Below are 26710 nucleotides of genomic sequence, written 5' to 3'. Positions count from 1 at the left end.
CCAGTCTGTCATTGATTTGATCCAATTAGTGTCATCAGCATTCAAACTTGCCATCTTGTTCGACTCAACCCTCAACCAATGTTTGAATTCCATCTCAGTGTAACATTCATTGTATTCGAACACTGGCCAATATGAATTTAAATGGTAATCATTACTGGAAGTACTCGAGACAATTGTAAAATGTTTCCAGATGGGATTGACAACCAGATATCCTTCAACTATTGAGAATGGAATTATCTTTCGAATAGTGCCGGACAACTCATTGTGTTGGTCGAAAATGAAGTATACATTTAAGTTCTTGTCTTTGCAATGCCATGCGACGTCGTCCAATAGACCAAGAAAACTGTCTTTGTCAAAGTATTGACGATGTGAGTGACGTTGTACAAAGAGATCGCCAGCATATCTAAATGCATCATCCAGATTATCGAAAAAGAATTTATAGGGATCTGGGGATTCCTTCCAGCTTTGACAATCCATAATATATATCACACGGTTGTTAAAGTCCTTTTGAAGCATCGATGAGATCTGGAGGAGAGAGTGTGACTTGCCCATTCCTTTTGGACCATGGACATTTACTCCATTATATTTTCCCTGATTATTTTTGATCACTTTCCATAATCTCTGTGTAATATCTCTATTAACAACTTTGACCTGGTCATTGTTGTTGTTACTGATGTTGTTGAAATCAAAGTCACAATCTAATTTAACTTTCTTTTGTCTTTGACCACCATCAACAATCTCAAATTCATTAGGTCTCTTGGCTAAATTGTAGAAAGTTTGTTTGATTCATCAGAATAGAATAGTTATTATTAACCATTAATAAATGTGCATACCATTGTCCTTTTGAACAGCTTCATCTTTGACATAAAGTTCTGTTATTCCATCCCAAATGATCTTGTCGTTTGGTTGTTTGGCTTCTTGGATTATATTGTTACCGTCCTTCAAATGTATTGTAAAGTGTGATTGTTCAGAGATACCCAAATCTAATGCTCTTGCTCTAATATCTTTCTTCAACTGATCATAATACTCCCAATCTCTATTGAACTCTATTAAACACATTCTATCTGTCCTTTCAATATTCTTTACCCAAACAGATTTGGTGTAGTCATACCGGTCGTATTGCGAAATAGATAATAGGTTTTGGTCATCCTTAGTTGTTGTTGTAGTTGTAGTGTTGTTGTTGTTGTTGGATAGCATTGATAACAAACTTAAGTATAATATATGTGAATATATATATGTGTGAAGTGAAGTGAAGTGAAGTGAATGAATAAAGGTGAGTGTTTCAAGATGGGAGAACAGATCTCTACATTATTAACAACCCCAATGGTTGTTTCTTGTAAATAGTAATTAATAATTAATTAATATTACGGTGTGGCGTTGTTCTTGAATATGTACATAAACTGCGTGCCAAGACTCAAAAGGTATTCCTCCTGGCGATAGTTGAGATGTAGGAGCTCGACCGCGGGCTCGGTCGTGTCCAGTGTCTGCGTGTCCATGCCAGTTGTCACGTTCCAAATGTTGACACCCTTGGTCGGATTGCCAGTGCACAGTGCTGCGTACACCATATTGTTGTTGGGTAGTTGTTGTTGTGGCGGTGAGAATATAATGGACCGCGACAACTCTTTGTGTTGTGAATTGGTATAGATTGATCGCACCTCTTCGACGTAACCGCGACCAAGATGTTTGAATACACAATGGCTGTTCATTGGATATGACGGGCTGCTGTGGAAAGATGCCATAAAGTACTGGCTGGTGGGGTCGTGGCTAATATTGATACATCTGCCTTCGAGTCCAATGGGATATGGCGTAAACTTGGGACACAATGGAGATAATATTGATGATGATTCGGGTATTGTCTGTTCGGTTGTTGTCGTTGTCGATGTTATCGATGTTGTCATTGTCGATGGTGTACTCTTCTCCCAAAATGTTAGACTGTTGTTTGCGGCAAACAATCCACCCGTACCAATCTGGCTGCTATTAGACAGCTGTGATGGTGAGATTGTTTGTGCCACACTCAGTAGACGATAGACTGGTGATTCGTTCGGTGAATGGAATGATGTCAAAGGTGAACTAAGGTCCAGGTAGTTAGTGGGTTGTCCATCAATCGATCAATGAATGATGAACTTACAATGTATTCCTCAAGTCAAATGCAAAGGTGGACTTGACGGAAGAGGCGTAGAATATGTTCTCGTCTTGATGATCAAACTCGCATGACCATCCTGGTGCACCAAGATCATACTTAAATATTGTATTCTTGGTGTGGATGTTGAACAACTTGACAGTCTTGTCCTGGGATATCGAGCAAGCCATATTCGGTATATGATTGTTTGTCTTGATATCACGAATGAATCTGGGATAGAGTGAGTAAGTATGAGTTATTCGTGATGAACTAACTGGATACATACTCTTTGTGAAGGTTATAAATAAAGTCTGTGCTAGAAGAGTCCAAGGAGGATATCTTGACGATCCCAAAGTCACTGTTGGACCGGGAATGAGAGGCAACGACAACTCCCAACTTTGACGAGAAATCAAATGTGTTGGATCCCTAGATTGATCGATCGATTAGTTAGTTGGTTGGATCGAGTGAGTGAGTGAATGATCACTTTAGTTACCTTTAGCTTAACATATGATATTGGTTGGAAGTTATTCGGTCCATTCGCTGCGCTCTGTTGTTGTTCAATGTGATGTTCACTCTTTGGTTGATCGATGGAATGCCTTGTATGATTGGGCATCAGATGTGAATTCGATAATGTGGGTGGCTGAAGTGATCGCGGTTGTATCAGTGCTGCGGCTCCAGGAAGTGAAGCAGGCACTTGCTTGCTATTGACGAATGGTACACCGGAATTCTTGGTCATCATATGCTTCGCCTCCAACTTGGCCTTTAGTATGGCTATTTTCTTCTTGAGTTTTTGGATATCCCTGTCCTTGGACTCAATGATCCTGCGGCATGCAAGAGCGTCTTGGGTGGGATCGACCTCGCACAGTCCCTTGGGCAGGAAGATATCGCGGATATCACGCTTCGACGCCTTTTCCTTGCAGTTTGGGCACATTCCATGCGACTTCTTCTGGTCCAACCATTTGCGTATACATGAGCCTCCAAAGATATGTCCACACTTGAGAGCGGCTGGCCTATGCTCACCCGTTTGATGAAAGTAGTCATAACATATTACACAATTGGCTTCCTGTAATGTGTTGTGATTGATTGTGTTTGAGTGAGTGAGAGAGTGATTGAGTGAATGAATGAATGTTTGAGTGAATGTAACATACATCGCCATTAGATATTGTCTGTTGATAGGGCGTGAGGTCTTTGATGGGCTTTGTTGGACTTTCTTGAGTGTCGGGAACAGACTCTTTGTTTGATAGTATTGCCAGGTCCTTTGTTGGGGATATGGTTGCTCCTGTTGCCGTGGTCATGGTCATCGTGGACGCGGTCGTAGTTGTGGTTGATGTCATGTCGGTTGAAAGTGGAGTTGTTATTGATGGAGGGAGTTCAACAGATGTGGTTGTGAGTGGCGCAATATTAGGCAATGGCAGTGATGTTGTCTCCAATGCCATGGGATGATCTGATGATGGCAACGAAGTAGTTTGTGCAGGTGGTGAATCGCGGACAATGTGCATATGTTCATTAGTCAGATGGATAGTTGTTGTCGCTTCGGTTGGAATAGGAATAGCTGATGTTGGATTTGCCAATCCAGCGGGTGGAGATGATTCAATCTCGATAACATCGACCAATGTATTGATAGGGCAATTAAGTCTATCCAATTGTTGTTGATCAATATGTTGTTGAATACCATGTGTCAATGCCAGTGTCTGTGACCGTTTCTCCTCTTCCATCGGTATTTCATCATCAAAGAATGAATCGTGAATGTGTTGTTGTTTATCAACATCTACAACAAGTTGTGTTGGTGATGATGGAGCCTGAGGTTGATGTTGAGGAGGTGGAGGTGGCGGTGTCAGCTGCAACACCTGCCTTGGCATGGTCTGAAGCGGATTTGGTCGAGTCGGGGTTCGAGGTCCAAGTGCTGACGGTTGATGATGAGGTATTGGCAACAGAACTATTGTATCGTTTGATGATGAAGTTGACGTCGTCGATGTGAAAGATAGTGCTACAGGCTTTGCCAATGGTGGATGTAGTTGAAGTGTTGGTTTGGAGTATGGATGAAACAGTGTTTTCTTGCTGTTGGGCTGTGTTGTTGTTGTTGATGCAGTTGCGCCAGCAGCCGTTGCAGTCCCTACATTAATATTGGTGCTCTGCTGCTGTTGAAGTAGAGGTTGAATCTGTGATAAAGATGGTAGAGGTCGAAGTTTTTGAGCGCCCAATGAAACACCTAAGTTAGTAGGTCTAGATACACTTGTTGTTGTTGTTGCTGTTGTTGAAAGATTCAATGCTGTTGGTTTGAACTGTAACTGTTGTGGTGACTTCTTAAGTACACTGCCATTGTTATTGTTATTGCTATTAGTACTACTACTACTACTACTACTATTACTATTGCTGTTATTGATATTGTTTGTACTACTCAATGGTTGTAACTTAAAGGTTGGTAGTGGTCTATAGATACGAAGAAGAGGTTGTTGTTGTTGTTGTTGTTGATCTTTGGACATTAGGGAAAATGACGATGGCATCATTCTCAGCCAGCTAGTCAGTCAGTCATTCAATTACACCTAATACTACAACTTGACCGACTTCACTTCAAACTAGCATTGTTGGACAATGGCGCGCCAAGTGTGTGCGTGAGTAACACCAACCAACATTAGTGTCAACACTTTTTTCTAAGAAGTGGACCATTGGTCACATCTCTACTTTGGATTGGGAAAGACAAACTCGATTGATGAGTGTCGCTCATGGGTTGTTGTTTAATTAATTAATAATGGAAAGTAAAGTAAGGATGAGACAAAGAGAGAGATGGACGGGCATGATCCTTCAAGGATGCTTTCCACACTGCCCTCTGAGATTGATTGATATGATTGATTGAATGTTCTATCTGCTCCAAGTCTACTCCAAATCACGGTACAATTCATCAATGATTGCCTTGTAGTGCTCCTTGATTTGTGGCCTCTTGAGCTTGAATGATGGGGTCATCATGTCGTTGGTGTCACTGAATGCGTCGTGGAAGACATGGATCTTCCTTGGAATCTCAAAGCCAAACAGCTTGGACTTCTTGCCAACGTCGGTGATGTCCTTCAGGATGACCTGGTTGAACTCTTTGTTCTCGCAGATCTCCTTGAAGCTGATGTTCAGTCCCTTGCTGCGTGCCCACTCCTCGGCCTTGTCCTGGTGTGGATGGATCAGCGCGATGATGGAGGCCTTCTCCGAGTCACCATACACGCAGATCTGAGCAATCCACAGACTCTTGTTCAGGATGTTCTCGATCTTCTCGACGGCAATGTACTCGCCCTGTGACAGCTTGAATATGTTCTTCTTCCTGTCGATGATGCTGAGCGAGCCATCTGGGTTCCAGCGGCCAATGTCTCCAGTAGAGAACCAGCCGTCCTTGAAGTCCTGCTTGGTCTTGGCCTCGTCCTTGTAGTAACCAATCGAGATGGATGGGCCGCGCAGACACACCTCACCGCAGGGTGGGTTGGAGCTGGTGAGATAGTTGAGCTCGGGCACGTCCACCAGCTTGATCTCACACGAGACAAAGGGTGGTCCAAGCGAGCCCAGACTCTCGTCCTGCAGGAGCTTGACAGCAGTGCCTCCACAGCTCTCGGTCAGACCGTAGCCCTGGACGATGGCACATGAGAAGGCCACCTTTAGGAAGGCCTCAGTGTCGTGTGAGAGAGGTGCGCCTCCAGAGAGGATGACACGGACCTGACCTCCGAGCTGCTGCTTGAGCTTGTTGAAGACGACCATGTTGAGCAGGCTCTCGATCAGGGGCAGCTGGATGCCGTTGACGATGCATGAGTGCTTTAGCTTGTAGGCCAGGTTGAACAGGGCCTGCTTGGTAGATGATTGCTTGGCGACCTCCTTGAACACGCCAGCCTTGATACGCTCAAACACACGTGGCACACCAATGAACAGCGTTGGGCGCAACGACTTGACCTCGGTGAGGATCTTGGTGGTGTCGCCACAGAAGATGCCGACACGGGCACCATAGTGGAAGGATAGGGCGACGACTACACGCTCGAGGATGTGTGCGTAGGGCAGGTAGGAGTAGTGAGTGTCGTTGTCATAGACGTCGGCCAGGGTCTTGACGGCGCAGACGACCGAGATGACGTTCCTGTGTGTGATCATGACTCCCTTGGGGTCGCCAGTGGTGCCACTGGTGTACATGATGGTGGACAAGTCGTCGGGCTTGGGTGGCACGTGGTTGTGTGTGCCATTGGCAGCCTTGCCCTTCTCCATCAGCTCGTCAAACGTGTAGAATGTGAGGCCCTGCGACTCGAGATCCTTGCGAGTCTCGTCGGGGACATTGTCAAAGCAGACGATGCACTTGATGCCCTTGACCGACAATGCGATCTCCCTTGTCTTGTCCAGCGTCTCCTTGGAGCAGAATGCAATCTCAATCTCAGCGTGCTTGCTGACGAATGTCAAAGACTCTGCGCCCAACGTCTCGTAGAACGACACAATAATGTTTGATTGCATAAAGCTGGCACCTTGCACAACCAGCCATTCCAATCTGTTTCTGCTGAATATGCCAACCTTCATTTTCTATTTGTGATTGGATTAGATGTTAAGTATGAATGTCGCGTCCAGTAGACCTCTCTCCACCTCAATCAATCAATCATCAACTTACTGGCTTGATACCAATCTCGCACAAGGCTTGGAAGATTGTCTCGCACTTGTTCAAGAACACTGCGTATGTGATGAACTCGAAGTGTTCCTGAAGCTCTCCATTCTTTCCAATGTTCCTTTGTCCAAAGCATTCCTTGTGACTGTACTTCTTACAAGCAGTCCTAGGAGTTTTTCAACAACATGTTAGAGAACTTTGAATCATGATTGATTGAATGAACATGTTAACAACAATGATACTTACAACAATGAATCGTAGAGTGTATAAACTTGTTGATCCTCCATGTGTGAGACCAACTCTGGATGTGATGCATTCCTTCTTGCACGGCCCTCACCTGGTGCCGCTTCACCGATTTCAATAGTCTGTCCAAATGGATGTGGACGTTTCCATCTATAAGCCAGCAGTCCACTGACCACGACCAGTCCGACAGCCAACCAAGTATCTAACATCTTCTTTGTTTGTTGTTATGTATTTGTAACTTGACTAGTTGATAGTTGTTGAGTAAATGTTGTAGAAATTTAAAGATTGTTGAGTTTTTATGTTGTTGTTTGTTCAAACAACCATCCTTGGTTTGTTATTCTTATTCATCATCATCTCATCAACAACAACTGCTAGAGACAAGATGATGGATTGAAGCGTGTGTGTGTGTGTGTGTGTGTGTGTGTGAGTTCAGATCATCAGGTCAAATTCCCACACTCCTTTCCAAATTAGGTAATAAATGTTAACACAAAACAAACTAGGACACCAGACTTAATTTGGTCCCCAAGTTGTTTCCTGCCAGCCAACAAAGAGCAATGGAGGTTGCCAAAGTCAAGTCATTCAGTCATACGAGTGTGTAGTGTGCGCGACATCAATGATAGTGTTATTGTGTTTGAATAAGTGTTGGTAACAACAACTTGTAATGGAAGGAGGAGTAAGGGGAAGGGACAGGCAGGGACATGTCAAGTTCCTAAGCTGGGGTGCGGCATAGACTGGACTAGGTGTTGAGGTGCTAATGAAGGGATTGGTTTGGCTAATTATAACACATAATGATAATGTAGGTGGTGTATGTGTCCGTTGGGAGATGGACAAGAAGATGGAGGGGCGTCCCATCCCATCCCATTGCCAAATAGCCAGCCAGGTCAGCCTTGCACCACCATCTTCAAACGATTGTTCAGTCGAATCTTGACTTGCTTGGTTTGGATCGATTAGAAGGATGGGGCGGTGCGGTGCGGGACATAATCGAATGGTTAATGTCAATTGTTGGGTCCATTGATTGATCCAGGAGGTGGGAAACTTGGCGATTGATTGGATAATGGGGAGGAAGTAGGAGGGAGGAGGTGGAGGTTGGATATGGGTTGGTCCAACATGTATTACTATGTTTGTATAAACATGACGATTGATTGAAGTACTGATCTGGTTTGGGACTGGCCTGGCATGACCTGGCTGCCCCTGGTAGAGAGGTGAGCGCTCGTGCGCAACACCTATATTACTTGAAGTACTGTCATCATGAATGTTTGATTGAATGGATGGAGTGATTGGAATGATGGATGGGATTGATTGTTGGCTGAGCTAGACATCAAAGTCCCAGACTATTATCTCTTTGGCAGCAGTGACTAGCTTGCTACCTTTGAATTGGAGACATATGATTGATTCGGTGTGGCCCTCCAGGGTGTAGAGTAGCTTGCCAGTCTCAATGTCCCAGACCTTGACCTTGCGATCCCATCCAGCAGTGACCAATCGCTTGCCTTCAAACTGGACGCCCCAAACATTGAAGCTATGTCCAATCAGTGTGTGGATGCACTTGCCTGTGAGCAGGTCCCAGACACGCACTGTAGTGTCCCACGAGCCCGACACAAGGATGTTGCCACGGATATATGTACAACGCACTCGGAATGTGTGGCCCGAGAGCACGTGGATGGCGCGGCCTGTCTGGATGTTCCAGACGCGCAGTGTATAGTCCCACGACGAGCTTACGATGTGTGACTCGCCGTTGGGATTGTCCCACCACTGTATAGAAGTGACACGATCGCTGTGTCCATGTAGCGTCTGCACCACGATGCGTGATGGCAAGTCAATCACGTTGAGCACTCCACCCATCGTTCCACTAATGAGCAAGTTGTTCTTGTAATACAAACAAGTGATGCCTGTGACATGAGTCTGATCGTTGGGAGTTAGTATCGCGCTCACTCAATCAATGTCGTCAATGTCATATAACTTACAGAGAATGAATGTAATAGCTTGCCAGTCTCAATGGACCAGAGATTGATGGTGTTGTCCAATGAACCACTGGCCACGGTGTTGTCGTCGATGATGGTCAGACAGCTGACACCCTCGGTATGTCCGCGCAGAACATGCAGACAGTCACCTGTGGACAGGTCCCAGATGCGCAGTGTTGCATCGGAGCTGCCACTGATGAGTCTGTTGCCCTTGAACTGGATGCAGGTGATGCCAGCCTGGTGGCCACCCATCTGCGGACTGGACAGCACGACGCAGTCACCCGTGTCGATGTTCCAGAGCTTGAGCGACGAGTCCCACGAGCCCGTCACGAGGATCTTGGCATCGAACTGCATGCACGTCGTCCAGTCCGAGTGGCCGGGGAACTTCTTGGAGCGACAGTTGCTCGTCCACCAGTTATGCTCGATCTTCAAACGTTTGAGATAGAGCTCGCGCCAATCTATCCTAACGCGCTTCTTCAACTTGTTGAGTGGGCCACCATTGTGATGATCGTGATGATGGTCGTCGTCATGTATATGTGAGCTTGTTGGCATGTCATTGTTCATGTCCACCAACTCTCTCTTGTTGGCTGATGTTGTTGATGATGTCGTAGTTGTTGTAATTGGTATCAATGGTATACCTCCAACATGATTGTTACTGTTATTGTTGTTGTTGGCATCAACAATGTTGTTGTTGTTGTTGTTGTTGTTGTTGACGTCCACATTGATGTTGTTGTTGTTGTTGATGCTATTGTTAACATTGTTTGTGAATGAACTGAATGACGATGAGGATGGAGGCAGGATCGCAGAGTGAGGTGTCATTCTTGTGACCGATCGATCATAGTATTGAGGATTGGTCGTGTGTGGCTGTTGCGTCGAGAAGATGGTCGATGGCAGTATCTCCGCGTTGGGAGGCTGCGACGGCGGCAGGATGGGACTGGACCAGAACGACGACGCAATGACCTTGAGCGGCTTGGACTCGTTCTGATGATGCACGTCCAATGTGTTCCACTTGCACTGGAACAGATACTTCCAGATGACGTCGGACATTGACAGACGATGCCACAGCTTGCTGACGCGCGAGACCGAGAAGCTGATGTCCTGGAATGAGAGGAAGCCAAAGATGTTGAGCATGACCTCGGTGGGCAGCAGTGAGATGATCGACGGCGCCTCCGACTCGGAGAAGCCAAACTTGGCGGCCAGGTGCTTCCACTTGAGCAGCACCGAGTGCTTGCAATGCACCATGCGCTGGTCCAGTGCATACTTGTCCTTCTTCACGCGCTGTATATTGTCAACCAACTCTTGTTTGAGAGATAGCATCACCGACATCTCATGTTCGACGTCTGCCAACCTCGCCTCCAACAACACCAGATCATGTTCATTATCCTGTTGCTTTGACTTTATATCATCTACCAAAGGATCACCAAAGTACAATCCTTTTGCATTTGAGAATGCGTTGTTCATTGTCTTGTCTCTCTCTCTCTCTCTCTCTCTTTCGGTCCTTCTTTATTTTGTACAATCAATATTACTTGTAATATTATAAATATATATATTATATGTATGTGTAGAAATAAGAGTGAATGAATGTATGAATGAATAAGTGAAAAAGATGTTAAAGTTATTGAAAGACGACCCAACAACCACACACAACTCCTCGTTTTTACGTTGACTTTGTTTTGTTTTGAAGAATCCAACACCCTTTTGAATGTCTCGCACTTACCCCCACCCCTACTTGTGATCGACCACACCTACTTTGAGCCCGCCCTAATGATGATAATGATGATTATTATTAGTTTGGGGTGTCAGAAACATTAATGATGCCAATACATTCGAACAAAGAAACAAAGAACTCTTTGCACGTACGTGATCATTTACTTCATTCGTTGCAAACACGAGTTACTAATTGATGATCATCATTCAATCATTCAAACAATCGATTATTCATTCAATTATTCCAAACAATGAGGGAAACTTACAAATAAATATCCAAAGAATATTCTGGTGTCACCTAGGTGATGGAAGCAGAAATAAGATGAGGTCTGACAGAAGTTGATCATTCCCAAAATCCCATGAATATGAATCACGTGAATTGGTATCATAGATATCCAAGTATATATTTCATACAATGTTTAGAAGCGAGCGAGTGAGCAAGGACCAGTGGATATAGTAGATGTAGATTGGTAGTGCCCTTGCCTTGCCCTTTCCTTGCCTTTGCTTTGCCTTGGCTTGGCTTGATTAGATACCTTCTTGGCCATAGTCCCTAGTGAACTCTATATATTTATCCAAATCCTTTGAGCTTACTGATGGCTTGACATTCCTGATACTCTTAATACAATCATTCTGTTATGTTTATGTGCAAGCGAGTGTTAGAAGGGATATGAAGTTGTAGTGGAATGAGGAGTTACTAATACATACTGCAGTGATGTCTGGTTCCTTGAGCTTGGCTCCGTCAATGTCCATCCAGGTCATCTCCATGGCTTGAGGGTCGCCTGGTGAACAGGGTGTGATGAAGTCGGCAATGACGTTGGGGTCCTCTCTAGATGGCGCACGGATGTTCTTGAAGTGAGTGGCCATTTGGACCATACGGATGGGCTGCATGATGGCATCCTTGCAGACGATCTGGATGTCGGCACCAGAGTAGCCCTCGGTCATGTCGGCCAGACGCTTGAAGTCGCCTTGGTTCAGACTGTTGGGCGTGGAGCCAATGTGCAACTGGAACATCTTGATGCGCGCATGGGGGTCGGGCAGGGGGATGTAGATTCTCTTCTCGAAACGTCGACGGATGGCCAGATCCAGGCCCCAGGGGATGTTGGTGGCCGCCAGGATGAGGATGCCATCCGAGTCGTTGCCCACACCGTCCAGCTGGATGAGGAACTCGGTCTTGATACGACGGGACGACTCGCTCTCCGTATCGTTACGCGAGCTACACAGCGAATCGATCTCGTCGACAAATATTACACTGTTCTTCTGTTGTCTTGCCATCTCAAACAACTGCTTGACCAGCTTCTCACTGTCTCCCAGCCATTTCGTCACAATGTCCGAAGGTGATATCGAATAGAATGTCGATGATATCTCAGTCGCCACGGCTTTAGCCAAGTAGGACTTTCCTGTACCTGGTGGCTAATCATTTGAATATGTTTGATTGATTGAGTGAGGTCAGTGAGTGAGGGATAGTTCCATGATCAATCAAACAAATGATAACATACACCATAGAGTAGGATACCTCTCCAGGGCTTTCTTTTACCGGTGAACATCTGAGGGAACTTGATGGGGAAGATGACGGCCTCCTTGAGGTACTCTTTGGCCTGATGGAGACCGGCAACGTCATCCCACCTGACATTGGGCTTCTCTGTGAGGATTGCACCACCGAGTGCATCGGATCTCTTCTTGTCCTCTGGATCAATGTCCTCGTCGTCATCAGCTGCGCCTCCCTTCTTTGTAGTGGAGCCTGGTTTTGAAGTACCATTCATAGCAGCCACTGGCTTCTTATTCTTTGTCTTCTCCAAATACTCCTTCAACTGCTCTGCACGTTGCAAATACTCCATTGTCTTGGCTTTAATTGTTGCCTTTGATCTCTCACTCTTCTCATCTATTATTATGTTTGAATGAGTATGAGTATAATGAATGAGTTTGAATGAATGATTGAGTTTGGATATACATTACACTTCAAGGCAGTTGTAAACCATTCCAAACTTTGTATATATAACTTATGAGCCTCTGCATAGTTCTTTGCATTATCTTGTTCTGTTGCTTGTTGGACTATCTGTATAGCCTTTTGCAAGAAATTGACGTCGCCCATTCTATGTCTTCTATATATTGTTACAATAACCTTATTATTATAATGCTATTAATGTAATGTTTATGTGTGTAGTATGTAATGTATAATATATGTATGTATGAATATCTATCTAACTATCTTTCTTTCTATCTCTATCACTTTAACAACAATAATACGACACTAATTGACAAGATTGTGAATTCGCACCCTAACACCACTCTAACTTGTCAGTTGAATCTCACTTCCAAAACCCTCATAATCTTGAAACTTCAAGCGTGAGCGAAACAAATAAATGAGGTCCACCTCATTCCATTTTGAACAAGGAAACTGAGCATACATTATTAATATTATTATGAGTTGGATAATATTGATATTTACACATGCTACCCAATCAATCACCAAAACAAGCAAACTCAATCAATCAATCAATCAAACTCAATCAAAGTTATGTTATAATCAGATGACGGATACCTTTAGTGACCTGGTTAAAACTGGTAACGTGATAATTAACTTGGCAAAAAGACCAAAGTTGAAAGACATAATAACAAATATTTGACAAGTCTTAAGAATGAGAGACGAAGACAAGTCATAGATTGGTGCTCTTGATTGCCAGGACTATCTTGTTGGAATTGACCACACGCGTGGATCGACAAAGTCATAGAAATGTTGCGAAGAGTATTGAGGTGTGTGTCAAAATAAAAAAACAATTGTTTTTCAATGTAACTATCCTTATTGTTCAAGACACACTCTCAGGTCAAGCTCATCCATTCTCGGATAACCAATATACTCTTTGGCACAGACGTGTTAGTTAACTCAGTCAACTGACTTCTCTCTCGTACCTCTCTCTCTCTCTCTCTCTCGCTGTGTTGTGTTATGTTGTGTGACGACCTACCTCACCATCTAAACCTTGTCAACTACAACTCGAATCAACACAACACTTCTATCATTCTTCTTACTTACTTATTCTTTAATTAATTAATTAACTTATTCTTTCATTCTTTTAATCAATCAATCAATCATTCATTCATTCTCACGCATACTCAAACACACAGACATTGTCAACTGACAATCAATCAATATAGACAACGACAACAACAATAGTAATACATAGATCGACAGTAGTAATAGTTATTACTTGTATATATTATCTCGATACATCATAATTGTAATGTACATTTAATCAATCAATCAATCAATGTGAATGAACGAATGACTAACATAATAATACAGATATAAAGAATGAGTTCTCAACAACAACAACAACAGAGACAAACGAATGAATTGATGAGCTTCTCTGGAGGTGGATTATCATCTATTAACTTTAATGAATCATTGTTGAATGATATTGGATTGAGTGACTCGGTGACAAAGGAGTTTAAGAATCAGCAACAAGATACATTTAAGCTGATCGACTTTGCATTGGGCGCCAGCTCAAACAATGGCATATCATGGAGTAACGAGTCCGAGAATGATCTGTTGGGCATTGACAACAATCTGTCAATAAGTACCAATATGTCCAGTCTGCTCAATCAAGCTGCCACTGGACATGGCCACGGCCACACCCACAGCCACAGCAATAGCAACAGTAGTAGCAGTAGCAGTGGCAGTGGCAGCCACGGAGCAACTACCAATGGCAACACCAACAACAACAACAATAACAATGTCAGTGGCAACAGCTCGGTTAATAGTAGTGCAGGCAGCACGGCATCGTCGGGTGTGGCACACGCCAGTATGATCACCAATGCATCGCACACCATCACCAGTCTATCACAACAGTTGGCCAGCATCCAGCAACAGCTGCAACAGCAACAGCAGCTGCTCAACAGCTCGCTACTGAGCCAGAATGCATCGATGCAGCCAGTGGTCGTGCACACTCATCCACTGCAACAGACCAGTTCCGACTATCACCTGAGCAAATCACTCGAGAACAAGTATCTCGCTCAACAACTGTTACAACAACAACAGCAACAGCAACAGCAACAACAACAGCAACATGCTCATCATCAAATCAACCAACAACAACAACAATCATTCGCAAACAATCAATTCAACAATGGCAACAGTGATCCGTTCACGGCACAAGTTCCCCACTCGCCTTCCATCGCCTCATCAATGCATCATGCAAATGGCAACGCGGTCGCCAATCAATCATACTTGTCTGTGCCCCAAATACTCAACGCGGACCAGCAGCAGCAACAACAACAACAACAGCCTCAGCAACAACAGTACCAGTCACGAGGCACTTATCAATTGCCAAGTAGCAGTACTTCCAGTAGCATTAGTAGCAACGACCTCTACAGCAACCAACAAAGCATGACGCTGCCACCCATTCTGACCGCGGTCTCGCCCTCCTCGTCCGAGCCATCGACGCCCCAGCACGACAACTCCATCCCCTTCCAATCAATGGTCCAGAACAATCACATCAACTTGCAGCCAGCATCCCACAACACTCAGATGTCCCAATCACTCCACAACCAACTGTTGCAACACCAGATGCAACAACAGCAACACTATCCTTCGCATCAGCAGCAACCACAACTACCTCAACAACATGGCCAACAACAACATCATCATCATGGCTCGACCAGTCAACAGCAGATGCAGCTGCAGCTTCAGATTCAAAGCCAGACAACCATGGAGATCATTGATAACTACCAGCAGCCCTTCCCCGTGTACACGGTGAAGACGCACGTGCTTGTCCCGTCGCCAGTGATCAAGGTGAACAACTACACTGGAGATCCCAACGACCTGATGATCGTGGCCAATCCCGAGCCCGACGACAGCATCATCATCTCGCAGCCAGCCGTCACGTGCCCCGATGGCTCATTCGAGTTCAAGTTCACCGACATGCACGTCGACCGCAAGAAGCACGATCCATGCAGCGCCTTCCGCCTCAGATTCAGCTTGCTGAATCGCCGCACGTTCAGCTGCTTCAACGAGCTGATGTCGCCATCGATCAACCTCTACTACCACACCGACCTGCTACCCGCCCCAGACATTGTGCGTCTCGTTCCCAACCAGTGCTACTGCGGTCAGGAGCCCGAGGTGATCTGTTACGGCTACTACTTCAAGAAGGGAAGGACTGAGATGCTCTACCTGGACTTTGAGCCCGAGTATCCCGGCCAGGAGGGCCACGCCCAGCACACCGTCAAGCAGGAGCAGCTGCGTATGCCCAACCAAACATCGTTCTCATTCATCTTTACGCCACCACGCCGCCTGACGGGAGCAACCTACAACGTCTCCACACGCTACACCAAGAACTCCACCAAGAAGGACAAGGACAAGGACAAGAAGTCCAAGGTCGGCAAGCCATACAAGTTCACGTACAACGAGATGCCCGAGTCGGGCAGTGTCAAGCGTGTACGTCGTGAGGTCGAGCGACCCGGCGATGAAAAGGGCAATGGCTCACCAATGATGGACGACGACATGCACAGCCCTACAAGCGTTCAGGGCGGCAACGTGCCTTCGCCATACAATGGCGGCACATCACCCCCTCTAAACACCTATATGAAGTGCGTGCTCTATGGTGACATTGAAGAGCTGGAGGAGCTGCTCAACAATGGCACGTTCGAGATCAACGACCGAGACCAGATGGGCAACAGTCTGATCATGCTGAGTGCTCGCGAGGGACGTGACGACTTTGTCGAGAAGCTGATGGACCTCGGTGCTGACCTCACTGCCAAGAACAAGACTGGCCACTCACTCTTCCACATGGCTTGCTACTCTGGAAACATTGACATTGTTGAGATGGTCATTGATGAAGGTAAGATATCAGTCAATCAATCAACCAAACAATCAATCAATCAATTAACTGACATTTTCCACTCTTTAGTCGACATACTTTCAAAGGATGGAGTTGGCGCCACTGGTCTGCACATTGCCACTGAGATGAAGCACGTCAGACTCGTTCAATATTTATGCAAGACTGCCTTGGAGTTGATTGAGATCAAGGACAACCGCGGACTGACAGCCTTCCACTACGCCGCGATGGATGGCAATCCACGTATCTCTGAGATCTTCATCGATCACTACACCAGCACCAAGCCTGAGCTGCTCGACATGCAGGACTACAGTGGCATGGGTCCACTACATTGGGCTGCCGCACTGGGCCGTGTCGGCGTCGCTTCCAAGCTCATCGCTGCAGGCGCCGACGTCAACCTGTTGGACGGTGACCGTGAGTCGCCCATCTTCAAGTCGATCGTCAGCAATCATAAGGACATCACCAACTTGCTGCTGGACAGCAAGTGTGACATGTTCAGCCCCAACGCACACAACAAGACACCGATTGAACTGCTGGCCGAGGCAGCCAATCCCGAGCTCGTCAACAACAACAACAACAACAATGTTGAGGGAGTCGAGTCATCAAACCAATCCGCTGTTGGAGAGGACGATGGTACAGAGTCGGACACCTTGGCATTGTTGCCTGGCGCCCCAACTCCACAACCACCCAGACCAGCCAAGAAGAATGCTGGCGACAAGGCCAGAGCAGAGTTGGCCGACCAGTTGATCCAGCAGTTGGCCAAGCTCAACCTGCAGAACAATGCCAATGCCGCTGCCTCCGCATTGACCACCACAACGTCCACGACCATGTCCGAGTCGGTCAAGGCGTTGACCAAGGAGAAGTTTGACAAGCAACGCATCGGCGAGTTTGGCGATGTCAACACATGGACATCGCGCGACATTACCGTCAACCACTTTGAGATCCTGATCGGAGAGATTGAGAAGAACATCGCCAGTGGCACCGACAAGGGCCTGTCAAAGAACAAGGAACTGACGTCGCTGCTGCAGCAGTCCTACTCAGAGAAGGTGACCGAGTGGATGGCCTGCGAGGAGGAGCTGCTTCAGACCAAGCGTTCGTTCATGGACCTGGAGAACGAGCTCAACGTCAAGGCACACGAGATCATCAGATTGTCAGACTTTATCACATCGTGTCCAGTTACGCTTGACGAGCTGGGACCAGGCAAGCTTGGCCTCTTTGTGCTGAAGCGTGAGCGCTACTTTGGCTTCCATCAGAGCGAGCTGCTGGTGGTGGTGTCGAGCGACTCAATGTCCGCTCTGCAAAAGAGCTTCGAGACTGGCATGCCAAACTGCTTGCTGGCCAACATTGTGTTCTGCACCAAGACCAAGTCGACCAAGCCATCGCCTCTAATGCCCATCGTTGGAACCGACTTCCTCATCGTGGACATTGAGCCAATCGATCGTCCAAGAAGCCCATAAGCGAGAATCCAGTAGTAATAATACTTTATTATTGAAATAAACATTTAATATGTACATTACCTTGTCATCCTCCAAAAGTGATTTCTTAGGTCCAGAGGTCGCCAGCACCAAGGGATATTATGGCTATTACTTTGGCGCTTCCAAAGAATACTTTAGCCCACTTTGGTATCTTCTTTGGCAATTACTTTGTTAATTACTTTCAGCTTTACAATGACATTTAATTGATAAGTATTGAGATACTTTATTGGCCAATTCCATATTGTTCAGAATAGACTAATTCTGCCTCGACAAAGGTTTCTAGGACCCATGGAACAAAGTGGGTATGAGGCTCACAAATGAACATTTGATCATTGATTTGTTCTGTGACCATACCACATAGTTGATATCCATCACTTCTGAATACGAATCCAGGTAATGAATATCCAGGTGATACTTTGAAAAATGTGTTGACTTCCAACTCTTCATGGCGATGTGCTGATACATATCTATTACGAGAGATTGATGGGAATAATGGTTGGGTAGTTGATATGTCCTTGGTGTTGAAATATGTATCAAGAAACCTTTTGGGAAATCCAGATAAATAAACATGAGCACCTCTAAAGTTTGTTTCCAAATCTAGTGCATCAATGCTATCCATAGGATCGATTGGTTGTTTATCCATTCCATATTCCGAGATTTCAATTAAAGCTAGGTTATACTGATCAGACATACGGAATATATTGGCCTGACACCATTCAAGCCTAGGAAAATGAAGTCCAACTTCATATATTAGTTCATTGTTATCACATCCAAAAGGAATTCAACAAAATGATTGATTATGACTTTGTTCATAATCACTTGGATATGCCAATTGTCTAGATGTTAGGACTAGATTACGTCCTATCTGAATTCCACCTCCAATTGCATAACATCTTTGTTGATACTTTGATCAAGACAATCCTTTGATCAATGGGACTGTTGGAACTTTGTTTGATTGACATTGTGAATGGGAGATTGTGGAATGATGAAGATGAAGAAGGATGTAGGAGGTATTATCGTGATCCCTCTGACCGAATTGTCCAATGACCAACTTTGGTCGATCAGAGCATTAACAAATTAAAATTTACAACTCCAATTTACTAATACTCAAGTGAAGGTGCGCATCACTTCACTCACTTAGAGACCAAGCCCCAGACGATCCCTTCGCATGACCACTGGGATCGGAGCACTTGTACCCTGTCCATCGGCACCAAGACCTCCACCGCCCCATCCCATCTTTGTGAGCATGATGTGACCGATGTTGGATTGAGGTATTGGCTCCTTTGAATCGACAACTTCTCCATGTTTCAGTTTCTTTAGAGGTTGGATATCGCCAGACATTATGCCATCCGAAGGTATTCCATTTTTCTTCTTCTTTGTCTGTTGTTGTTTGGTAATTGATGATGATGGGTCGTCTTGATGTTTCCTCTTGGTATCCTTGTTTTTCTTCTTCTTTGGCTGAGTGTCGATCGAGTATTTTGGTCTCTCTGGTTTATAACTTTCCTGGATGAACAACTCCTTCTTTGCTGCATTGGCAGGTGTTCTGCCGCTTTGTGCCATAATGTGCATTCTGGTGACTCTCTCTGGAGATTGATTGATTGATTGAATGTTATTCATTAATACGCCAAAGACTGATTGATTGTCGGCCATCATCATTAATTGCTTACTCTTTCTTCGGAGGGCAGAGAATACTTTATACTTCTTGGCAAGATATTCGACTTGGATACTAGCCATGGGAGACATGATCCATAGGGGTACCTCGCTGATCGAGTGAGAATATACAGGCAGGCACGAGTGTGATTGGTTGTTAGGATGTGGATGGTCACTGATGTTCCTTTGATCAATCAATCAACCTACATTGAGAACTTGTTTTTGATAATGTCTTCAAAGAATGTAGCTACTGAGTTCAATTGCTCCTTGCTGTAATCTAGACAGTTTTCTCCCATTGTGGCCAGCACTACAATCTCCTCTAGCAGCTGTCCTGTGCAAAAGTTGTTCAAGCATTCGGCCAATACTGAGTTTAACTTGGAAGTGTCCTTTCTTTGTTCAACGAGACGATCTTGATTGATTGATTACATGAGGTGAGTGATTGGCCAAGGCATGGAGAGTGATTGACGATATGTACCTACCTATCTTTTTGGCTTTGCGTCTTTGATTGTCCTGAAGTTGTTCAATGTCGATTGAGTTGATTGGTTGACTACTGATCTTGTTGGCCCAGCTTGCAACTGAAGCGCCATCCTCAACTTCAATGGTGATTGGATCGATCACTTTGTTATTCATTGCCTCCAAGTCTACGACATCATCATTCACCATAATAACAATCTCCTCGTATTGTTGTCCTTGTCGTTTTGTTGTTTTCTCCTTCTCTGTCCTCTTTGACTTCTTTGACCTTTTCTTTGGTCGTTCCTCTGTTTGTTGAACCTCAGGTTCTGGCTCCTGCTCTGGCTCTGGCTCAGGCTCGGTCTCGTACTCTGTCAAAGTCACTGTCATCTCTGGCTGTTCTGCTGGTTGATGCTCAGACTTCGACTTGCGTTTCTTTTTGTGAGATTCCTCTGGCTTGTGCTCTGGCTCGGACTCTGACTTTGATTTGGACTTGGTCTTGGACTTGGTGGATGTATGTGTATGATCGTCATTGGCGGGGAGTCTGTGCTTTCCAATTTCTATATCTTCATGTTCTTCATCTTTATAGCTATCCAATGTAACAGATATTGAATCGAATGATTGATCTTTGTCTTGAGGTGGTATACATATATCCTCCTCTGTGTCCATTATAATACCATGTTCAGTCTCTATCTCACATTCCTTAATCTCATTTTGTACCACTTGTTCTTTTTCTTCTTTATCTTCATCTTGATCTTGATATTGTTCTTTAGAATGTTGTAGTAGTTGTTGTACTTGATGATGAACTATATGTTGTTGTATATCTTGTATCTCTTGTTTATGTTGTTGATGTACTTGATGAAATGATTGATTGGAGTCTACATTGATGGATGATTGGGCGGACGAGTTTGAGGTAGTGCTATCATCTTTTACCTCAACCCCTATCTTGCCAACCTTGTTACCCATCTCTCAGCTCAACACACACACAAGACTATATATATATTAATAAATATATAAGTAGTGTCTTTATATCTGTTGTTTGATGATGATGATTTTGTGAATGAATGTCTTTTGACGAGTAACACGAATGACCAAACTAGTTTGTGTGTGAATGAACTTCGATTTGTATTATATTCAATTAATTAATAAAAATGATGTTTGGTGTGTGTAGAGACTGAATGTGTGAGTGTGAAGAGAGAAAGGACAAGCGCATTCGCTCAAACCCCCCTCAGTTCAATATTACTACACCTTGAAACAAACAAACAAACAAATATAATATAAGTAAGTACATCATATGTTGTTGAATGAATGAATATTCAATTGTTGAACAATCATTAATAATAATCATAATAACAGAACAAAACAAAACAAAACAAAACAAAACAAAACAGATAGATTAGATTGGATACACATATAAATATATAAATAGATAGATAGAGAGAATGTTGAAATCAATGACAGAGAGAGAAGATCAGAGGAAGAGTCAGTACAAGAAGATTATAGATGCTGATGATGCCCGTCGTAAAAGAGAAGAGTTGGCAATCTCAATCAGAAAGCAAAATAGAGAACAGAACTTGGCAAAGAAGAGAAACATCAAGACTGATGCAAACCTCGTTCAAAGAGTATGTTTGTACATTATATGATTGTTTGAATGAATGATCACAAGATACTAACAAACAAACAATCAATCAATCAAATATTTATAGCTTGAGAGCTTACCTGCGATGGTTAGAGGAGTACAATCAAATAACTATGAACAGGTACTTCAGTCGACTATTCAGTTCAGGAAGTTGTTGTCGATTGAGAGATCACCACCAATTCAGGATGTGATTGATACTGGAGTCGTTCCACTGTTTGTTCAGTTCCTGCACAGAGCCGAGTTCCCTCAGCTCCAGTTTGAAGCGGCGTGGGCATTGACAAACATTGCATCTGGATCGGCCCAGCAGACAAAGGTCGTCATTGACAATGGCGCCGTGCAGGTCTTTGTGCAGCTGATGAACTCACTAAACGACGACGTCAGAGAGCAGGCCGTCTGGGCGCTCGGCAACATTGCTGGAGACTCGCACGAGTGCCGCGACATGGTCCTATCGTGCGGCGCACTCCCACCCTTGCTCAACCAGTTCTATGGCCAGCCCAAGCTCAGCATGATTAGAAACGCCACATGGACACTCTCCAACTTCTGCCGTGGCAAGCCACCCCCCGCATTTGACGTCGTGCGCATCTCCCTCAACGCCCTCGCCAACCTGATCTACAACAACGACGAGGAGGTCCTGATCGACGCGTGCTGGGCACTCAGCTACCTCTCGGACGGCCCCAACGAGAAGATCTTGGCCGTGCTCGAAGCCGGCGTCGCCCGTCGCATGGTCGAGCTTCTGGACCACCCATCGTGCGCCGTCCAGACACCCGCCCTGAGAACCGTCGGCAACATTGTCACTGGTGATGACACCCAGACCCAAGCCATCCTCAACGTGTCGGCCCTGCCCTTCCTCCAGAAGTTGTTGATGAGCAACAAGAAGGCCATCAAGAAGGAGGCCTGTTGGACCATCTCCAACATCACTGCCGGCAGCAAGCAGCAGATTCAAGAGGTGATTGACGCCAATGTCGTGCCCTCGCTCGTGTCACTCCTCAGCAACGCCGAGTTTGAGATCAAAAAGGAGGCCGCCTGGGCCATCTCCAACGCCACAAGCGGTGGCTCTCTCGAGCAGATTGACTACTTTGTCAAGCAGGGCTGTGTCAAGCCCCTCTGTGACCTGCTCAGCTGCACCGACGCCCGTATCATCAACGTCGCACTGGAGGGCATCGAGAACATCCTGACCAACGGACGCCACGACAATGGCAACCACTACCTGCAAATCATCGAGGAGACTGGTGGCGTCCAGAAGATCGTCGAACTGCAGAACCACAAGAACAGGGAGACGTTTGAGAAGGCCAGTCGCATCTGCCACAGCTTCTTTGACGACGAATCGGACGACGAAGACTTCATGCCAGAGACAACCCAAGGTGGCAACGCATTCTCCTTCCAAAGTGGTGGAGTCAACAACTCCAACTTTAACATCTAAGGTGGCCTTACGTGTACACTCGGCTGAAGCCCCTTGAATCACCTGGATGTCATCACTCGCCCTCCAAGCTTGCTTGTCCCCATTTGTATCCACCGTGCACATACTCCACTATCATCACTCATTCATATCATATCCACCTGCTGCGCCGTGTATCCAATCAACAACATCCATCCACACATTATCACAGCCAACCAAGCACATCACAATCACATGACATTACACATCACATGACATGACATGACATATGACCAACAACAACAACAATGACCGACCCGACACCAACTCTTCTCTCCTCCTCTATCCGCTTCTTCTCTCTCCTCCCTCTATCTCGCTCTTCTAATCTATCCCTCCCTCTATCTATCTTATATATATCTATATAACCTATTTATATATAACCTAACTAACTAACTATAGTATATACACTAGCTAGCTAGCTTGTACTCAATCAATCAATCCAACAACAACAACTATTCAACAGACACTGATGCCAGTGTTTGCCTCACCTACAGCCTCCTCTTCACCAACATTTTCCATTCAACACTCTTCCCTCCTCTATCCCTCTTTCCTTTCCAAACCTTCTAATCTATCCGACATAATCATCATCATCATCACATGGAAAAGACCGACATTACTACCAACCAACTACTACATTTACTCTATTCTCTTTGTCTTGTCCCCTCTCTCTCTGACCTGACATGACCACATGACATGACATGACATGACACTGACAAATGACAAATGACAATTGACAATGACCTAACTAAATATCACTTTACATTGACAACTACAAACAACCAACCTCTCTCTCTCTCTCTCTATCTACCTGACCTACTACTTCCTTCCTACTACATCCATAATTCATTACCTTTTGGACTTCACTTCTTTTGTGTTTGTGTTTGTCAACCTTACTTGCTTTATTGAGTTCATTATTTTCCAGGATCGAACAATTTGATACTTATTCCATCCATCAAGTTGGTTGGAAGGAATCAAATCAAGGTAAGTACATTAGGTGGACATTGTCCTATCATCTATCCTTGTAATAATAAAACAAGTTGTTTTGTTTATATATATATCTCCGATGATGATGATTCATTTATACATTTAAAGACAGATCATAGATGAGATAGGAATCCTTTCCATTGAATGATTGTCATTGTGGTTGGTTGAAGGAAGGAAGGAAGGAAGGATTGAGTGCTTGATTATTTTTTTAATTAAAAATTCTTTATTGGGAAGTTTGTGAAGCGGATGGCAGTTTGAGGGCTCAAGCAATGTCAATGTTTGTAACTTCTCGAACACACAACACCAACAGATTATTCGTCATTAGTTATTATTAACCTTTTATTATCTAATCTATTTACTTATAATAATAATAACATTATTATATATCTTTTGTACATACTATAACTATATGTGTATATAGCAATAATAATAATCATAAAGAAAGAAAGAAAGAAAGAGTGAGTGAGTGTGTGTATAGAGATAGAGATAAAGAAGAGAAAGAAAGAAAGAAAGAAAGAATGTCACAAGATGACGAATATTATGATGATTATGATGTGGAGGATGACTCTGCAGTAGAGTCTGGCAATGAGTCTGCCAATGATATGGACTATGAATATACTCAAGAGGTGGACTATGATGACATTAGAGCATCAAACAGATCAAATAGTGGAATGGTCCGACAAAAGAGCTATGAAGTGCTCGACAAACTAGAGTTGCAATCAGAGTCACGTAAACTGATTCGCGAGATCATGGATGTACTCAGCATCACATCAGAGGCTGCTGTTGCAATATTATTAAGACACATGAAGTATGTTCACCTCATTCATTCATTCATTCAATCAATCATTCATTCAAACATTGATGCTAACTCAATCAATCAATCAATAGATGGAACAAAGAGAGACTGATCGAGAAATATATGGATAACCCTGATAGATTGTGTATTGAGGCTGGTATTCCTAACTTGAGATTGGAACGACAGGTCGATAAGGCCATGCAGAAGTTCAGCTGTTTGATTTGTTTGGATGATTTCTCGCCAACACAGACATATGCATTGTCCTGCGACCATAGATATTGTCTGGCATGCTGGAAGCTCTATTTGGAGAACAAGATTGGTGAGGGACCCGAGTGCATATCGGCCACGTGTCCCGCACCCAAGTGCAAGGTCAAGGTGCATGAGGAGGCATTCAAGAAGCTGGTGGACGGCCCTGTCTTTGACAAGTACTCCACCTATGTGCTCAGGTCCTACGTGGACGACAACGCCCAGGTCAAGTGGTGTCCGGCGCCCGGCTGCAACTTCTCGGTGCGCTGCGAGCGCAAGGAGCGCAAGGAGGCCGTCGTGTGCAAGTGCGGCTTCCAGTACTGTTTCTCGTGCAGCGACGCAGACATTGGCGATCACATGCCGTGCCCGTGCAGCCAGGTCGACAAGTGGCTGCAAAAGGCGTCGGACGAGTCGGAGAACGTCACGTGGATGCTGGCCAACACCAAGAAGTGTCCCGAGTGTCGGTCGCCCATCGAGAAGAACGGCGGCTGCATGCATATGACCTGTCGCAAGAACGCCGGTGGCTGTGGCTTTGAGTTCTGCTGGCTGTGCCGTGGTCCCTGGACCGAGCACGGATCTGCCACAGGTGGCTACTACAACTGCAACAAGTACGACAAGTCCAAGGCCAAAGAGGACGACGACAAGGCCGCCGATGCCAAGACAGAGTTGGAGGCATACATGTTTTATTACCACAGATACGAGTCACATAAGGGTGCAATGGTAAGTCGTCGCGACTTGATTGATTGATTGGAGATGCGCAACAACATGATGTGATGGACTAACACTCAATCATTCAATCAATCAAACAGAAAATCGCAGACGAGCAGAGGAAGAATGCTTTCCAGAAGGAGCAGATGATCTTGTCCAGGTTCGATGTCAGATCAGCCGATACCAAGTTCTTGATGGAGGCCACAGAGCAATTGTTGAGAGTATGTATTCAAGTTCAAAAGACATTACACAAGTCTAGTCCACATGTACTCATTCATTCATTCTTGCAATCAACAGAACCGAAGAGTGCTCCAGTACTCTTATGTATATGGATTCTATTTGGACAAGAAGTCACAGGAGCGTAACTTATTTGAGTACTTGCAGGAGGATCTCGAGAAGCACACCGATCAACTGTCCACCTATTACGAGCAGAACATTGAGAAGCTGGACGACTACCAAGCCTTTATCAAGTGGAAGGAGCAAGTCACCAACTACACTAGAATCACAAAGAAGGTAAGACATGTCAAGCATCATCATCAACTACAACGAGTAATGTACTAACTCATCAATCACTTTCATAGTTCTTGGATCACTTTGTAGAGGGAGTCGCAGGTGGCTTGACAGGCAACAATATATAAGAAACATACAGTGTTCAGCTCAGCTGGAGATATCAGACAGACCATAAAAGGTGGTCATTGTAACAGGTCCACCATCAATCCATCCAATCCATCAATCCATCATCATCATCAATCCATCCAATCAATTTGTACACATAAATAGTTAAAATTCAGTGTCGGATTGACATTATTACCCATCATTCTCTATTTAGTAATACTATACTTATACTTATACATAGACCTACT

The 26710-nt window shown here is 44.7% G+C and overlaps 10 protein-coding genes across 10 annotated transcripts; 4 read left to right on the top strand and 6 right to left on the bottom strand.

The window, feature by feature from the left end:
• Positions 1 to 1364: 1364 nt before the first annotated feature.
• SAMD00019534_110540 (hypothetical protein) lies at positions 1365 to 3618 on the bottom strand (the record flags this gene model as incomplete). Its single annotated transcript, XM_012893707.1, has 5 exons — positions 1365 to 2070; positions 2129 to 2350; positions 2406 to 2545; positions 2613 to 3182; positions 3268 to 3618. The coding sequence occupies 5 exons, from the start codon at positions 3616 to 3618 to the stop codon at positions 1365 to 1367; spliced, it is 1989 nt and encodes a 662-aa protein (XP_012749161.1).
• Positions 3619 to 3908: 290 nt separating this feature from the next.
• On the top strand, positions 3909 to 4097 carry SAMD00019534_110530 (hypothetical protein; the record flags this gene model as incomplete). The annotated part of the gene is made up of 1 exon (XM_012893706.1): positions 3909 to 4097. The coding sequence occupies one exon, from the start codon at positions 3909 to 3911 to the stop codon at positions 4095 to 4097; it is 189 nt and encodes a 62-aa protein (XP_012749160.1).
• Positions 4098 to 4993: 896 nt separating this feature from the next.
• On the bottom strand, positions 4994 to 7180 carry SAMD00019534_110520 (hypothetical protein; the record flags this gene model as incomplete). The annotated part of the gene is made up of 3 exons (XM_012893705.1): positions 4994 to 6649; positions 6735 to 6894; positions 6975 to 7180. 3 exons carry the CDS (start codon positions 7178 to 7180, stop codon positions 4994 to 4996), a joined length of 2022 nt encoding a protein of 673 aa, XP_012749159.1.
• A 1108-nt stretch (positions 7181 to 8288) lies between these two features.
• Positions 8289 to 10426, bottom strand: SAMD00019534_110510 (hypothetical protein; the record flags this gene model as incomplete). Its single annotated transcript, XM_012893704.1, has 4 exons — positions 8289 to 8870; positions 8933 to 9403; positions 9575 to 9717; positions 9769 to 10426. Coding segments are annotated over 4 exons (1854 nt in total), but the record flags the coding sequence as incomplete, so codon positions are not given.
• Positions 10427 to 11161: 735 nt separating this feature from the next.
• On the bottom strand, positions 11162 to 12725 carry SAMD00019534_110500 (hypothetical protein; the record flags this gene model as incomplete). The annotated part of the gene is made up of 4 exons (XM_012893703.1): positions 11162 to 11266; positions 11342 to 12046; positions 12133 to 12515; positions 12590 to 12725. 4 exons carry the CDS (start codon positions 12723 to 12725, stop codon positions 11162 to 11164), a joined length of 1329 nt encoding a protein of 442 aa, XP_012749157.1.
• A 1218-nt stretch (positions 12726 to 13943) lies between these two features.
• On the top strand, positions 13944 to 17921 carry SAMD00019534_110490 (hypothetical protein; the record flags this gene model as incomplete). Its single annotated transcript, XM_012893702.1, has 2 exons — positions 13944 to 16467; positions 16537 to 17921. 2 exons carry the CDS (start codon positions 13944 to 13946, stop codon positions 17919 to 17921), a joined length of 3909 nt encoding a protein of 1302 aa, XP_012749156.1.
• Positions 17922 to 19076: 1155 nt separating this feature from the next.
• Positions 19077 to 19682, bottom strand: SAMD00019534_110480 (hypothetical protein; the record flags this gene model as incomplete). The annotated part of the gene is made up of 2 exons (XM_012893701.1): positions 19077 to 19522; positions 19607 to 19682. 2 exons carry the CDS (start codon positions 19680 to 19682, stop codon positions 19077 to 19079), a joined length of 522 nt encoding a protein of 173 aa, XP_012749155.1.
• A 110-nt stretch (positions 19683 to 19792) lies between these two features.
• Positions 19793 to 20708, bottom strand: SAMD00019534_110470 (hypothetical protein; the record flags this gene model as incomplete). Its single annotated transcript, XM_012893700.1, has 2 exons — positions 19793 to 19998; positions 20069 to 20708. 2 exons carry the CDS (start codon positions 20706 to 20708, stop codon positions 19793 to 19795), a joined length of 846 nt encoding a protein of 281 aa, XP_012749154.1.
• Positions 20709 to 21475: 767 nt separating this feature from the next.
• On the top strand, positions 21476 to 23092 carry SAMD00019534_110460 (hypothetical protein; the record flags this gene model as incomplete). The annotated part of the gene is made up of 2 exons (XM_012893699.1): positions 21476 to 21628; positions 21746 to 23092. Coding segments are annotated over 2 exons (1500 nt in total), but the record flags the coding sequence as incomplete, so codon positions are not given.
• Positions 23093 to 24615: 1523 nt separating this feature from the next.
• Positions 24616 to 26485, top strand: SAMD00019534_110450 (hypothetical protein; the record flags this gene model as incomplete). The annotated part of the gene is made up of 5 exons (XM_012893698.1): positions 24616 to 24905; positions 24986 to 25859; positions 25949 to 26068; positions 26145 to 26360; positions 26429 to 26485. The coding sequence occupies 5 exons, from the start codon at positions 24616 to 24618 to the stop codon at positions 26483 to 26485; spliced, it is 1557 nt and encodes a 518-aa protein (XP_012749152.1).
• Positions 26486 to 26710: the final 225 nt, after the last annotated feature.

The sequence above is a fragment of the Acytostelium subglobosum genome, assembly GCF_000787575.1.
Source record: "Acytostelium subglobosum LB1 DNA, scaffold: scaffold30, whole genome shotgun sequence".
Taxonomy (NCBI): domain Eukaryota; phylum Evosea; class Eumycetozoa; order Acytosteliales; family Acytosteliaceae; genus Acytostelium; species Acytostelium subglobosum.
Note: the sequence above shows the minus strand (reverse complement) of the source record. Positions and strands in the feature narration are given on the sequence as shown.